Source organism: Miniopterus schreibersii, assembly GCF_964146895.1.
Source record: "Miniopterus schreibersii genome assembly, chromosome: 9".
Classification (NCBI taxonomy): domain Eukaryota; kingdom Metazoa; phylum Chordata; class Mammalia; order Chiroptera; family Miniopteridae; genus Miniopterus; species Miniopterus schreibersii.
This window is the reverse complement of record NC_138118.1, coordinates 79,442,892-79,458,681: the sequence shown is the minus strand read 5'-3', so window position 1 is coordinate 79,458,681 and position 15,790 is coordinate 79,442,892. Positions and strand designations below refer to the sequence as shown.

At 45.2% G+C, this 15,790-nt stretch overlaps 1 protein-coding gene across 12 annotated transcripts in view; it reads left to right on the top strand.

Moving 5' to 3' along the window:
• Window positions 1-15,790, top strand: part of LOC308561448 (uncharacterized protein) — a 44,477-nt gene that overhangs the window by 27,544 nt on the left and 1,143 nt on the right. For 2 of the 12 annotated variants that reach the window (XR_013999491.1, XM_081146589.1), the window contains exons 3-4: window positions 9,356-9,487; window positions 12,854-13,003. Coding sequence is in view for 8 of the 12 variants with exons in the window: in XM_081146589.1 (XP_081002715.1) it covers window positions 9,356-9,487; window positions 12,854-12,962 (241 nt within the window). In the remaining 4 variants the exon portion in view is untranslated. Of the gene's footprint in view, window positions 1-9,355; window positions 9,488-10,009; window positions 13,439-14,215; window positions 15,150-15,790 lie in introns of those variants that run through there. The other 10 variants (XR_013999490.1, XR_013999492.1, XM_081146588.1 and 7 more) reach the window with 10 other exon arrangements.

The window sequence follows — 15,790 nt, the reverse complement described above, 5'->3', positions numbered from 1 at the left end:
GAAAAAGAGGCATTTCAACGGTGTGTTAACTTTGATGCACAGAAACAATGGACAGGGCTGCTTAAGGCAAAGGTAAAACTTTTTCTCAGGAAGTTTTGGGCCTGGGATGTGACTACTCACCATGACCTGCCCAGTTAGGAATTTATGATCACATCACCCTGTGAGGTTAATTCTGATTAGATGTATTACAAGCGCCCCTTTTTCATTCACAACATATGTATATTTATGTACTATATGGATGTCTGTGCTTTGTGCATAAAAGGAGTAAAATTTTTTTCATTCCCCAGGAACCAGTTTTCACTCCCTTGGGGCAATATCACCCTTCTTAAGCATGCATGTTCTAGAGTAAAAGAGAGCTTACCTCTTAAGCATGCATGTTCTAGATTAAAAGAGAGCTTACCTCTACAACAACCAAATGCAATGTATGGCCCAGGATTGGGTCCTGAGTTTGTTAAACTAGCTATAACGGGAATTTGGATGATGTGTGAGAACTTTTAATATGGACCAGATACTTTTGCTAAGTGTGACAGTCCTATTTTGGATACATAGGAAAACATTCTTATTTTTTACAAGTGCATGTGGAAGTAAAAAACAAGACAGAAATATTGGCTTGGTGAAGACACCTGCATTTATCATCAATCAAGTTTCCCTACATTCATGGGACTTCCCTCCTTTGCTGATCATATACATATTTCTGTTACCAGTGAAGTTGGGCATCAGAAGTGGAATAATTGGCTTTGTGGTTTTAGAACAGCTGAATATTGTAAGTTAGTGATGCTGATTCTCTTAAAGTGAACTGAAATGTCTTATAAGAACAACAATATTTTTGAAAAACATTGGATAAAACTGGTTTCTAAAACTTTCAAGTGGTTTCTTTAAGTTTTGGGTGTTTTAGTCATTGGGAAGTTAAAACCTATTTTATCAAATAGTGTCATGAAATATTTATCCCAATTACTATCCATCATCATCTTATCTTACGATAAAAACTTTTAGATGACAGCATAAAATATGTGAGGAGTTACAGAGGTTTAAAAAATTCTTTTGGGGCTTATGTAAGCAACATATTTAAAGATTCCTGGGTGGAGGTAATACACTTCAAGGAAAGGAGGCCCTCTCTTCTGCATCCTTTCAGTCTCTTTCCTTCCCAGGAGCCCGCGGCCAACGAGAGGCACAGAACGCACCTGCTCGGGAGTGCAGGCAAACGGCAGCCCTTTGCCTTTGTCAGCGGGAACCATTTCCATGGCAGTGTTTTCCTTTCTTTTCTCTCAGCGGGAGGCTTCCACTGTCACACAGCTTCAGGCACATCAGAACTCCAGAATCTTGCCTAAGCTGCGACCGCTCCCTGCAACTTTCCTCGCTGAGGTTTACGCCCCGGCTGCTGGGTTTTCACAGACCCCCTTCCCGTTTGCTGGCGGGCGAGTGAGAAATCACTCCGAATGGCAGAGAGGGGGCCTCTGTTGTTTTCAGTGAGTGCTGGATGGACCCGTCGAGTGTGAGGGCCCGTTTGTTTTCTCAGACAGGATGGGCCATCGGCGTGCTGCTCTTGGACCGGGGTCTAAATCTTCTGTACACAGCACACGTTTAAACAAAAGACCGCCCGTGAGGCCAAGGCATCTGGCCTCATACCCGCTCTCCCAGATTTCTCGAGAACCTGACCCACCTTTCTGGGTTCCTTTCCTCCTTAATTTGCTGGCGTGTCTCCCTGTCAGGTCCCGCATATAATTCTCATTACTGTTGACTTTGATTGTCTACTCTTGGCCTGAGCTTGGAAAATTCCCAAGGGGAACGCTCTACCAGCTTGCAGGCCAGAAGTAAGACTCTAACCAGGTCTGTTTATTGCTCACAGAGTCTGCGATTCTCGGAAGGTGATTACAATCAGCTGTCGGGATGCAGACTGGCTGCGCTCCCCAAATCTCAAGCCCTGGCCTATCTCTGAGCTCCAGGCCTGAACTTCCAGCTGTTGGCTGAGCACGTTCCCTGTGAAAGCCGGTGAAGTCAGGCCCGGTGTCTGAGACGCAGCTGCTCTCCTTTCCTCTACTACTTCCTGCGCGGGCTGCCGGGGGGCTCGAGCTTCCTATAGAGCTGGCCTGACCTTGTCATTTATCGCTCAAAGCCCTCTGTGGTTGACCATTGTCCGTAACGTGAAATACAAACTCTTTCACTCATACTCTAGGTCTTGTTGCTCCTGTTAGACGGGTCCAGTTAACATTGCCCAAGCAAGCTTTCTACCTCATTCTACAGGTTTTCTGGTCAAATGTTTCCACATTCTGGAATGTTCTGTCTACTTTTTTTCCCATTTTTTCCCTACAAATATTTATATTTCTCTTCAGATTTAATCCAGATAGCTGCGTGGCTTTTCCCTCATTTCCTTGAAATCTGCTCAGAATTCACCACTTTTATTTACCACTCAAATTGATATTACAAGTCACCCCTTGCCATGGCTCCTATCCCCATCCCCTGCTTTAATTTATCCCGATAGCACTTACCACCATACATTATTTATTCACGTGTTGTCCGTCTGCCTCCCTGGAGGGCAGAGAATTTTGTTAGTGTTGTTCATTGTTGTATCCTCAGCGACTAGAAAGGGGCCTGGCACATAATAGGCACACAGTAAGTATTTATGAATTAAGTAAGTGAATGAAGGAACTCTGAGAATGTTTAAGGGCATTTAGCATGTATCTGGCACTCTCCTGGGCCCTGTAGAGGTGGATATGAACCAAATGGGGTTCTTTTATTTATTTTATTTTTATTTTTTTTAATCCTCACATGAGGATAGTGTTTTTTTCATTGATTTTAGAGAAAGGAGAAAGAGAGAGAGAGAGATGTCGATGTGAGAGAAACATCAATCGGTTGCTTCCTGTGTGTGACCCAAACAGGGATCGAACCCACAACAAAAATGTGTATGGGACGATGCTCCAACCAACTGAGGCACCCAGCCAGGGCCCAAATGGGGTTCTTTTAGAAACCTACAATCTTGTGGGGGAAAACGTGGATTGCAAAAATGAAACTGAGGCAGGATAGTAAGAAGCCAGGAAAATTCCTTGGCAAGTAGAATGGGGAAGTTAAGACAGATAGCTGATTCAAACTCTGGCCTCATCCAGCACCCTGATCACCTGCTTCTCCCCTTGCACAACCACTCCCTTAAACTATAAGCCCTCCGGACAATGAGGTTCTGATCAGCATCAAAAAGTCTTAGGAACAAAGCCGCGGGCCTGTTGATCACAGAGACAGAGTTCTGGTCAAACTAGAGATAACATCTAGGCCTCAGTTGTGTTTCATCTCCAGGGTCAGAAAAGCAGCAAAACCAGATGAAATCACACCATGGCTGACATCTGGACCAGATGCACTGATCAGCTGCCCGCTGCCCTAGTGCCAACCAATCAGTAGAGACCACAACCCTGATTCTATCCACAACCCTGCTTCTATCCACTCATTTTGATGAATCAGCATATTAAAGGAAAGGCCTGGAAAACTGATGAATATCCTATTGACATCTTCTCCTGGAACCTCCCCTAACATTCCTGCCTTTAGAAAATGGATAAAAAACCTTAAGACAAAAGACCCAGTGCATGCTCTGTCTCTAGAGCATGCCTGTATCTTCTTTGCTTTCTTTCTCCTAAGCTCTAGCGGTTCCCATGAGGTTTGCAACCAGGGGAGAAGTAGGCAGTGGGTAGTGGCAGCTCCTCCTGGGCTAACCTATTGTCTCTAAGGGCCCTTCTTTTGCCTCTCTAACTTGTTTCCTGAGTCCATGAAGCCCAGCTGGCTCACTTCTTTTGCCTCTGTGACTTTCTTTCTAACAGGCCAAGGCAGCTCTCTGAGTAGCCCACGGGAATCTTTTCTGAGTGAACTTTCACTTTGCATGCTAAATGAAGTCCCTCTTGCACTAGAGTTCTTGGATCCGAATTCTTTCTTTACTGAACTCAAGAACCAAGAACCAAAATCACCAGTAACAAAAACATGTTGAAGTGGAGCATGGTATAGGAAGGAGAAAGGAATTAGTATTATTGAGCTCCTATTATGTGTAAGGTGCATTTATGTATCAGGTCTCACTTAAGTCTCACAGTGATGTAATCTGGTAGATTTGGTTGTTTCCAATTTTGAAGACAAGAATACTGAAGCTCAGGAAAGTTAAGTAATTTCTCCCAAAGTTTTATGCTAATAGATAGTTAAATAAGAAGGCATTTAAACCCAGGTCTTCTCATGCAAACATCAGTACATTTTGCATTTTACTAGATTGAGTCTCAAGTCATTAGGGAGCAAATATCTTTAGTTTAACCTGAGGAAGGCATCCTGGAGTATGTGCTATTTGAGCGATTAATGAGAAGTTCACCAAAGCAGAGAAGAGATACCAAGATAGGCACCCTCTGTATAAACTTTCCAGCTCACTACATCCCATAGGCCTTTCCCGCTGACCTTTTATTCTCTTCTGTAATATTCATTCATTTAGTAAATATTTATTAAATACTTGCTATGGGCCAAGCAATGTTCTATGCCCTGTCACTATAATAGTGAATAAAACAAATTCCCTATCTCCAAGGAGATTTCATTCCCTAAATATTTTATGTGACATTGGGAGAAAACAAGATATTTCAAATTCAGAGAGTTCATATTAAAGCAATAGCTTCATCCTAGTCTAACTGAGGACTTTGGAGAGAGAGGTCATTTAAACTTTCTGAATCTCAACTTCTATATTTAGAATAGGAGCCTATCTCACCAAAATATGATGTTGTGAGACCCAAATAAGATGAAAATACTTTGAACCATGAAGCACTAGTTATTGTGTTTTATGAAATATAGTATGCCATTGATTTTAAGAAACACTTTTATTTTATGTCCCATTGAGAAAAAAAAATCCCACCACTTATGGCATGCCATTGATTATAAGGCCTGTTCTGGTTTCAGAATGTCAAGATGTGGAAAAAAGTGATGCATCTTAGAATAGTTGAAATATGGTATAAGAGAGCTATTATTATCATTCCGGATGGTGCATAACATATGGTACATGTTCAGAGAGGAAAGGATTTAGCAAGATACATTGAAGTAGATCAATAAGACATGATAGAATATTTCTTATTGATATTCAAGGGCCTATCTGTCTTTGGATACAATTATTTTTTCCAACATTTCACTATAAAAATTTTTAAATATTTAGAAAAGATGAAATAATTTTATAGTTAACACCCATATATCTGCCATTTGGATTCCACAATTAACCTTTTCCTGTACTTGCTTTATTACACAATTATATCGATTGTTTTTTGATATATTTCAAAGTAAATTGTAAATATCTCTACACTTTATCCCTATACATTTTAGTATGCATATCATTAACTAAAGTTCAATATTTGGTTATAGGTTTTTTGTTTGTTTTTTAGTGAGGTAAATTTTACATTCAACAAAGTGCACACACCTCAAGTGTACCACTCAATGATTTTTGACAGGTAGGTACATTTGTGTAACACAAATCCTTATCAAGATATAGAATATTCCAATCTGTCCAGCACGTTTTTTCATGACTTTTCTTTCTTCCCCACAACCTCAGAGGCAACTGCTGTCCTGATTTTTTTCCACACCATAATTAGTTTGGCCTGTTTTAGGACTTCATATAAATGGAATCACACAGTATGTCCTCTTACATAAGTCCTTCACTCAGCATAGTGTTCTCAAGATTCACTCACACTGTTGTGTGCATCAGTCGGTTCTTTACATTGCCGGACAGCATTCCATTGTATGAATGCACCTCAGTGTGCTTAGCAATCAGAGCTGCCATGAGCGTTTTGTATAAGGCTCTGCGGACGTGCTCTCACAGCTCTTGGCTACAACCTGGGAGTGGAATTTCTGTGTTGGAGGGTAGGTGTGTTTCGTTTCCTGAGAAACTGTCAGACCTTTTCCCAAAGTGATTGTGTCATCATCAGAGTCTGAGAGTTTAGGTTGTTCTGTGTCCTCCCAACACTTAGTGTTGTCAATCTTTTTAAAATTTTAGCCTCTCGTGTGGGTAGCAGCACCTCATTGTTGCGTTAATGAATAATGATGAATAATGATGTTGAGCATCTTTTCAACAACTCAGCCATTTACGCACCTTCCTTTATGGAATGTCTGTGCAAGTCAGTCCAAATTAAGGTGGTTTTGTTTTTGTTTGTGTTTTTAATTTTTGAGGTATGGGAGTTCTTTATATATTCTAGATACCAATTTTTTGTCAGATATATGTTTGACAAAAATTGTATATCAGTCTGTGGATTTCTTCTGTATTTCATGAACACTGTCTTTTTATGAGCAAGTTTTACATTTTGGTGTAATCTAGTTTATAAATTTTTAAATGGTTGTTGCTTCTTGTATTCTAAGAAACCATTGCTTATCCTAAGGTGTGAAGATTCCCCCCTTTTTCTTCCAGAAGCTTTATAGTTTTCATTTGTACATTTAGGTCTATGATCCCTCTTAAATTAATTTTCGTATATTGTGGGAGGTAGGGGGTCAAGGTTCATGGTTTTTCCACTTGGGTACCCAGTTCTAGTACCTAATCTTTCTTTTTTAATCCTCACCTGAAGATATTTTTTTCCAGTGGTTTTTAGAGAGAGTGGAAAGGAGGGGGGGAGACAGAGAGAGAGAGAGAGAGAGAAACATTGCCGTGAGAGAGGCACATCAGTTGGCTGCCTCCTGCGCTCACCCAGACCAGGGCCAAGGACTGAACCTGCAACCCAGGTATGTGCCCTTGATTGGGAGACCCCTCCGTGCGAGGGCTGATGCTCTAACCACTGGACCACACTGGCCAGAGCCCTAATCTATTTTTTAAAAATTCTTGTATTGCATACATTTTTGTAAGATCCCTCAGATATTTTTTGGAACAAGGAATAAATGGGTTCTGCCTAAAGGCCAGAGGATGCTCTCAGGAGTCCCCTTGCAGCCCTGGGATGAATAATATTCCCTCAGCATAGTCGGGTTCAGAGGTGATCCCCTCCCTCCCAATAAAAAGTGCCCTGTGTCCCGGTAGCCTTGGCCTTGTCACTCACGCCCCTGCCTCAGGCGTGGAGAGAGTGCTGTGCGCTCCCGTGCCTGCTGTGGGCAGCTTGTTCCCACCTGGTGTTCGGCGATGGCGATGAGGGTTGTCTGCTGGGGCTGGGGCCACCTCAGTGGGTCTCTCTGGGCCTCCAGGGCCCATCTTCGGCACTTTGGAAGATCACTTGTGCTAGAGAACTTTTTGAAGGTAGAGATGTTAGATGTGACGGGCTCCAGAGACAGAGCTAAGCTGGACTCTGGTTCTTTTGGTAAATTTGGTTCTGGTTTCTCACTTCTGCATGGGTACCAGTTGCTAGGAGGAGCCTTTCCTTCATTCCTTTCTAAACCATTTTTTTTCCTCTCTCAGCAAACAGCTATTAAACAAATGTTGTATATATGTGTGCATGTATGTAGTGTATGTAGTATGTATTTATATATTTATTTAGAAAAATAACTTTTCTTAAAATATAAGCTCATTGTTGAAAACCTTGATAGTACAAATACTGTATAAAGAAGCAAGCACAGATCAGCTAGAATCTAACACCCGGAGGTAAGCCATGGTGACATTTTTTTGTCAACTTAGATTTTTGAATCTCTGCTCTGCCTCTTATCAGCCTGACACCTGCTTGAGTGTCTTACCCATCTGGGAAATGGGGACAACCTCCTTTGTGGACAAGCTACGAAAATGAAAGAGCATGTAGGTAAAATGTTTGGCAAATAAAAGGTCCTTAATATATAAAAGTTCACTAAAGGATGCTGTTCACAGGTGTAGGAAGTGAGTGGGTGGTAGGAAAAAAAATCTCAGTTCCTCTCCCCTCCCCATTTTAAGTTCCATTATTAAATTAAATTCCTTTAAAGCAGGCAAAACTAGAGGAACAGAAAACAGAAGAGGGGTTGCCAGGAGCTAAGGGTGAGAGGGGGGTTGAGGAGCTAAGGGCGAGGGAGGGGTGGATCACAAAGGGGCCCTGGGAACGTGGGGGGTGAAACTGTTCTCAGCCATCGAGACGGTAGCTATACGACTGAACGTGGTGTTTAAAACTTGTAGAGGTGCACGGTATTGTATATAAATTATACTTCAATAAACCTGACTCTTAAAAATATTCCGTTAGAACAAAGTTTTCAATGTCTTCATTGATTTAAAATTGGTCTTTTCAGCTTTCGTCGGGCTTTCCCCTCCAGCTTACTTCTCTAGATGCATCCTGATGGTCGTCTGCGTGCTCCTTCAGCTCTCCTGTTGATTGTCATACTGGATTCTTTGTTTTTCGTCTCCCAACTCTGCTGCATATTTTATTTCCCTCTTTTGAATCGATGCTCTGTTGAGCTGGGCTCAGCTGCGCTTAACAAACAAAATGTATGGCTGTTTCACTCGCTTGCTCTGTGCCAGTAGATGTCCCATCAGGGCGACTCATTAATTACACCAAGTGAGATAAGGGAAAAGTGGATCCCGAGTCCTTGTGCCAGTGGTTGAACAGAAATCCTTTAAAAGCTTCTAGATTGTTCTTTCTACCCTGCACAAAGGGCTTGGAACAGTTTTTATGCTGAAAAATCAGCGTAACCCAAGGTCACAGTGGCGCTCGTTCTAGCTGCTTGTCGTGGCTCCTTTAAAACAGATGCAGTTATTTTGAGGTATATGTGGATTAGCTATCCTGAACTTTCCAGGTTGGTCTGGATTTCAAATAGTTTATGCCGTGCTCTCTCTAGGACACTCATATTCTGTAGAACATACAGCATGTCTTGATTTTGGCTTATAACATATAGTTGTCAGACTCAGAAGTTAAATTTATTCATTCATTCTTTATTTTTCCTTTCTGCAGGTATTTTTAAAAAATTTTTATTTATTGATCTTTAGATAGAGAGGAAAGGTGGGGGAGGGGGGAAAGGTCAACCTGTTGTTCACTTATTTATGCATCATTGGTTGCTTCTTGTATGTGCCCTGACGGGGGATCAAACCTGCAACCTTGATGTATCGGGACACCACTCTAACCAACTGAGCTACCCAGCCAGGGCCCTTTGGCAAGTATTTAATGAGCACCTACTACTGAGTGCCAGGCTCTCCAGGAGGCTCTGCAGAAACAGAGATAAAGTTATTCTTGAGAAGCTAGTGTGCAGTCCGGAGGCTCACAAGTACACTCAGCTTCTCCAGAGAGCAACTGCCTACAGGAAAAGGCAGCAATAAGGCAATTCTTGTATGACAGAATTTATTGAGAAAAATTTTAAACTGTATTGTATATGTCTATATTTTAATTGCATAAGTTACATAGACTTGTTTCCCAACACTAGTATTAGGACGATTTCATTAGATAGCTGTCTACAAAAATGTATCCACATGTATAATATTGCATGTATTTATATATTTTCATAGGAGAGCCTATGCTCTGTTCCCAGTGTTTTTGCTGGTACGACTTTGGTTGAGATGCCTTCCTCTGACCAGCTTGACTGCATTGCGATTACTTCCAATAACGGCTGGTATGCCCTGTGTTCTGCCAAATGCCAGGTAAATTGCACACACTCTTTCCTTTGCTCATTCAACTCAGCGGAGTGAGCATAACTGTCCCCGTTTTTCAGACTGGGTGGGAAGTGGGGGTTAGAGGGTGAGTGGCTCCCTGGGTGCCACAGGCCCGCAGGAGGCGGTGTGGAGATCTGATCTGCCTGGGCCTGACTGGGGCAGTGTGCTCTCCTCCGAGCACACAGCCCTTCATTGTTGGGGTGCTTTCAACGGCGTATCTGGCGTGCATTTACTCCAATCTCTGTGTCTACCGGAAAGGAGAGTGAGACAGGGGAGTCATTCGGATGCAGCTCTGCCAAAGCAGCCCTGGTAATCCAATATTTTCACTGCAGCCAGAGCGATCACGTAAATGCCAATTGGGTGATTTCTCTCCACTCCCCAGAACTTCTGGGGCTCCCACTGGCTCTAGGCGCGCCAGCCTGTGCCTGTTATTCCAGCCCCGTCCTCCCCTGGAGCCTCCCCAGCCACTCCAGCTTCTTTTTCTCTTCTCCCCCCCCCCCCCCCCTTTAGCTCTACCCTGTCCTGGGCCTTTGCTCCTGTAGCTCCTTTCGCCTGAGACTCCTTCAAGCCCACCCGCCTCGTCGTCCATCCAGTTAACTCCGCCTCTGGGCCCCTCCTGACAGCCTGTCCTACTGTGCCCACCCGCCTCGCTATGTCCACGTAGGCACCTGCCTCGCCCCTCCCTGGAGGCTATCGTCAGGTTGTCACTCACAGACAGATGCAGTACGATTCTGTGACAGTGTCCCCCAGGAGACAGCTGTGGAAAGGCACCGATGCTGCAGCTTTCGCGCCTCGTTATCCTGGCCAGTAGCACCTTGTGGGCAAAGAGTAGCCCACAAATAACTGTTGGAAGAATGAATCCTTCGGTCTTTCCTGTCACCTCCACTAGGTTAGGCCCCCTTGTCCTATATGCTCAGTAGGACCTGAATTTTCCCTCTCCAGTCCAGTAATTATAGACTTGGCTGATTATGGGATTATTAATAATAATCTTCCCCTGAGGGCCCTGTAAAGGCTGCTTCATGTTTTCTCTCCTCACCATTGTGAGCTTAGCGCGGTGCCCACACAGAGCAGGTCCTCAACTCATGCTTGTGCTGAGGACAGGCTTGGGACCTGTTGACCTCAAAGGGGGTGACTTAGTGTCTGGATGTAAAGGCTGCATAAAGTGGCTCATTACCTACGAATTCAAATTTGTATGCATGTAATAAATTATCTAGTAGTGCTATGAGCAGCTTCTAAGCTGGACAAAGTGTTATGGACACAAACAACGCTGTGGGGAGCCCTTTGCACTGGCCCGAAGCCCCTTCCTCTGATGGGACTGGCTCTTTGGCCAGTGAAGTTCGAGTCCTTCTGTTCTAGGCAGAGACAGATCTTCTGTGAAAAGCTTAAGCCTCAGGAGCCTTCACTTGCAACATCACGCAAGGCCTGGGAGAGACACTAGCCAGGTGTGCACAGGGTCATGGGTTCTTGTAAAATAGGTCAAAGAAAGAGATTTTATTAATTTTTTATTTTTATTTTTTGATTAATCTTCACCAGAGGTTATTTTTTCCATTGATTTTTAGACAGAGTGGAAAGGAGGGAGGGGGGAGAGAGAAACATTGATATGAGAGAGACACACTGATTGGTTGCCTCCTGCACTCACCTGGAACAGGGCCTAGTATGGAAACTGCAACCCAGTTACATGCCCTTGGTTGGGAATCGAACCCGTGACCCTTCGGTGTGAGGGCAAACACTCTAACCACTGAACCACACTGTCCAGGGCAAAAGTAAGAGATTTTAAATCACATTTAGTCAAGGCCCCATCTCTCTCTTTTTTTTAACATCCCTTCTGTCCCCTGGTTGGGGGGATTAGAATGGAAGTGGGTATCTTGGGGGTCTGGCCATGGGGGGAGTTGAGTCGGGGACACATTGAGTTGGGCTTTAGTGGGATATATTCATGTGATGTTCAGACACGTCTTTGTCTAGTTGAGCCATGGCTGGTAGTCCCACTGTCAGAATGGCTTCTGGGACCACCCGGCCTCCCCTCTGTGACAATTTCCCTGGTATTGTGACACCAGGCGGTGGCTAGTACCATGAGGCTCCTCTGAGAACCCTTTGCTTTGGTGCTGAGGGTGTGGGGTTGTTGCCATGGTTCCCCTTTACTTCCCGAGTTCCTGGAAACAGCCCTCTGATCTTTCTCTCCTGGTCTCCCAGTGGCCCTGTCGGCCTCGAACTCCCTGCCTCGGCGACCTCTCAGGAGTCACCTGACACACCTCGAGGGGCTCCCTTTTCCTGCTCGACTCCGAGCTGACTATTCTGCCCGTGACATTGGTACAACCTTCAGCAGAGCCCTCTCTCTGGGCCCTTCCATTCCCACCACCCCACCTCTGCTCCCTCATCCTTCTGATGTGTCCTGTGGAACCAACAAGTCGAGAGGGACACTGCTCTCTCCCCAAGACTCAGGACAAACTCCCAGAACTATGCGCTAGAAGAACAGACCACTCATAAGAGCGTGAAAAGGTAGACAGCAGGCCAAGCAGGAGGCAGAGAGAGGGGAAAGGGAAAGAAGATTAAAGGCAGGGTGGTAAGGAAGGCGAAGGCGGCAGTCGGTTAGAAAGATGCAGGCGAGAGCCAAGCTGAGGTCTTCCCTGCCGGATACGCGTGTGTGGATTCGGGTCACAGCGTTGGTTCGTGTCGGGCACCACATTAAGGACATCACGCTTCATCTCTCACCTGGGTCCCTGCAGTTGTTTCCTGACTGGTTTCCCAGCTCCCTCCCTCGCCCTCCTAAGCATGTCCTCAGCCTAGCAGCCCAGGGATCCCATTCAGATGTGAGTCAGAGGCCACTCCCTGGCTCTCCCACTCTCTGGCCTCATTTCCTTCCGCTGTGTCCCCACCCTCCCAGCCAGACTCACTGTTCCTCAAACACATTAGACCTGCTCCTGCCTCAGGATGTCCCTGTCTGGAAGGCTGTCCCGCTGCATGTCCATCTGCTGCTGTATCACACACATTGAGTCACCCCCCCGCTCGGGGTCTTCTGGTCATTCCATCTAGAACAACAACGCTGCCAATGCTGTCTAGCCTCTTTTCTTCCTAACATAATATGTAACTACTTACTCATTTTTGTTGTCTCTCTTCTTCTCATAGAATGTAGCTCTCTGTAAGGGCCGGAATCTTGGTTTGTTTACTGCAATATCTTTTCAAGAATAGTGCCTGGTACTTGGTAGGAGTGTATCTAATGTTTGTTGAAAGAATGACCTCTATAGAATGACTACATTCTGTAGAGGGTAAAAGTCGGACGAGCAGTGTGAAGTAGCTTGTCCAAGATCACGAGGTCATATGAAAGAGCACATGTTGAGCCGACCATGTCTGTTTCAGAAGCCTGTGGTCATCAACACCTGACTATAATAGGATGTTCCTCTTGTTAAAAGCTGCTGAGCTCGGTACAAGGAAATCGTTTCTCACCTCAGCCTTCCTTTATGGTTAACCCAACCTTCAGGCCTTCAGATGACCTTCCTGAGTTGCAAGGTGAGAGTATTGACAGAGGGAGATAAAGAACAAAATCGTAATGCATGTGCTCTGTGGGGAAGTGAAGGAACAGGTCTAAGTCCACTTGGTTAAAAATGTTGGGGACAACCTCGTCTGGGTGTCTCAGAGTGCAAAGGGGCTCTCTCCTCGGGCAGACCGGCCAACACATGTGTGGGCCACCTGCAAAGCTGGGACACCAAAAATATTGTGTGGATAATGGTTAGCTATTTGATATTTGCAAAAACATAAAAAGATGTTGTTGTGGGAAAAGACAGAACTTTGCTGGACTTCCTCAGAGGCATTTGACTGATGGCATTTGATTTCCCATTAAATTACATGAGGGAACAATGTACAGATGTATTGTAGAGCTATACACCTGAAACCTAAATCATTTTATTAACCCCTGTCACTCCAATAAATTCAATAAAAATTTTTAAAATTATGCTTGGGGATCATCATCGCTTTCGGTCTCTGAAGGTCAGTCTGGCCCTGCTTATCCTGGTTGATGGGGCCAGTGGGCTCATTTTATCTGTCACTTACTTTCAAAAATATTATGTATGTATGGTTTCCAATGCATGATGGGAGGTGAAGAAGGCAAGAACAGTTGCTCTGTAAATCCTCAAGGAGTAAGAGTGTCGTTTCAGGCAAGGTTGGTTAATGCTGTTGTTTTAGCCTTGGAGTTGGAGCTCCTAGCCTTCCTTCTGCACCTTCTCTGATGTCACCCCTTGTGCACCTCCCTGAGCGGCCCTCCCCCAGCAATGACTCACTCCCTCTTCTGGGCCACAGATCTTATTATATTTATCACAGGGTATCATCATCACCCTATTCATTTCCCATCCCCTGTGAGACTCTGGACTCCTGGAAGGCCAGGCTCATTCCTTAATGCATTTTGTTCATCCTTGCACCTAGCACATGCTGAAGGTTCCACAATTTTGCCAAAGGCCATTAGATCCAGGCTCTGGACGCCAGATGAGTTTCTAAGGAAAAGGTCTCCTCTGGCAAATTCCTTCATAAGACATGCCAGGTGCCCAGCACTGTCTAAGAAACGGGTCAACGGGAGCAGGTGCTTCCAGGGCTCCTCACTTCTCGCCAGAACGCTCTGGGGCTGCTCAGTGACTCACAGCCACCGCGCCCCAAGACACAGAAAAGGACAAAAAATAGGCTTTTGTCCTATCACGTCACTTCTCTGCGTTTTGGTTCCTCATTTTGCAGAAGCCACGTGTTGAAGTGGGAGACCTGAGTTCTCTGAGACCGACAGTCAGACTCGAGCCTGCTCCTGGGCAGTGATCAGCCCACGACCCCGCCCCTTCCCACTCTGCAGAGCAGGTCAGGCCTGGCTGCCTCGGAACAAGACCTGCACCCACACCCGTCCTCTGAGCTACCGCTTTGCGACATGCCTTTCCTGTCGCGGGGAGTGCATTTCTCCTGCAGCACACCTGCCGTCTGCCACCGCCTTCTGTGCTCCATTGCTGTACTGTTGACTCGGTGACTCAAGCCTGCTCTCAACGGGCATTTTAGCGAGATTTCATCCCTGTAAAAATGATGTGATAAATTTAGAGCACTGAATATATCCTGATGCTATTTATGTATTTTATTTTAAACTGCACATGCTGGTTTTTTTGTCCTTTTGCTCTCAGATCTATTCTCTGCAGTCCTCAATCCTGGGCTTTGCGTCCCTGGGAACAATTTTCCCAGTTGCCCTTACAGACCTGGCCAAAGAGAGCCAGGGATGGAACATAGTGAGCGGAGGGGAGAAGCCAGGTTATTTCTCCCCTCTTCTCTGCTTCTAATGGTGACAGGCAGCGTCTCATCCATGTCCCCAGCACCTGCTGTACAGCCCTTTCCCCATGGTCCAGCATTAGCCTGGGGGGCTGCTGGGGTTCCATATTCTTCCAGGTGGCCCCAGCACCGGGGCTCCAGCCACACTGTCTTCTCCCTTCGTCCCTCGAGCCCCAGGTTGGTGGTGGGCGATCTCTGGCCTCTCCCCTCCTGCATCAGCTGTATTGAACTCCCTCTGTGATGCTGAGCACGGCTTCTGCCTTCTGATTGGACTCTCACTAAAACACTCTGAATGTATGTTATGCCTTTAAAAAAAATAGCTTGATTGTGGCATAATTTACATATATAAGACCACAACTTTCATATTTATGCGTATGTGTTGTTTGAATATTTTTACAGTGATCACGTATTCACATATTGCTTACATAATGTTAAAAAATATTTATAGCAGAAGTGGGACGGATGAAGCAAAACACCAAGCACTTTAGCCGAAGCCTTAAGCTGCACAGGGAAAGCTCTGCAGATGTCACTAACCTTCATCCATGCAACAAATACTTTTATTTTCCATGTGCCAGGCACTGAGGGCCCACCAGTGGACAATTGGGCATGACCCGTGTCCATGTGATCTGCAGGAATTCAATACACAACTATATCAGTATTAACTAATAAGTATGAAGAAGTGAAGGGGGTAACGAAAGGCCCACCCCGGTCAGGGAAGGCTTTCCTGAGGATGTCCCTTACGAGCTGAGAGCCGCAGGAGGAGCAGATAAAGTTAGTGGCAGGAGGGAGATGGACAGACAGCATGGGATGGTCAGCTGGGCTGCGACGTGTGCTTCCCTGGCTCTGTTCTCAGGGAAGCTGCTCTAACAGCAGAGAGTTTGCTAGGTGGTGTTTCTCACTGAAACCTGCGGTGGGATGCCAGCAGGTGGGATGCCAGCAGGTGGGAAGAGTGGAGACTCTGGGGGAGTGGTTTTCCAGGCTGTAACCATGCCTCCTAACACTTGCGAC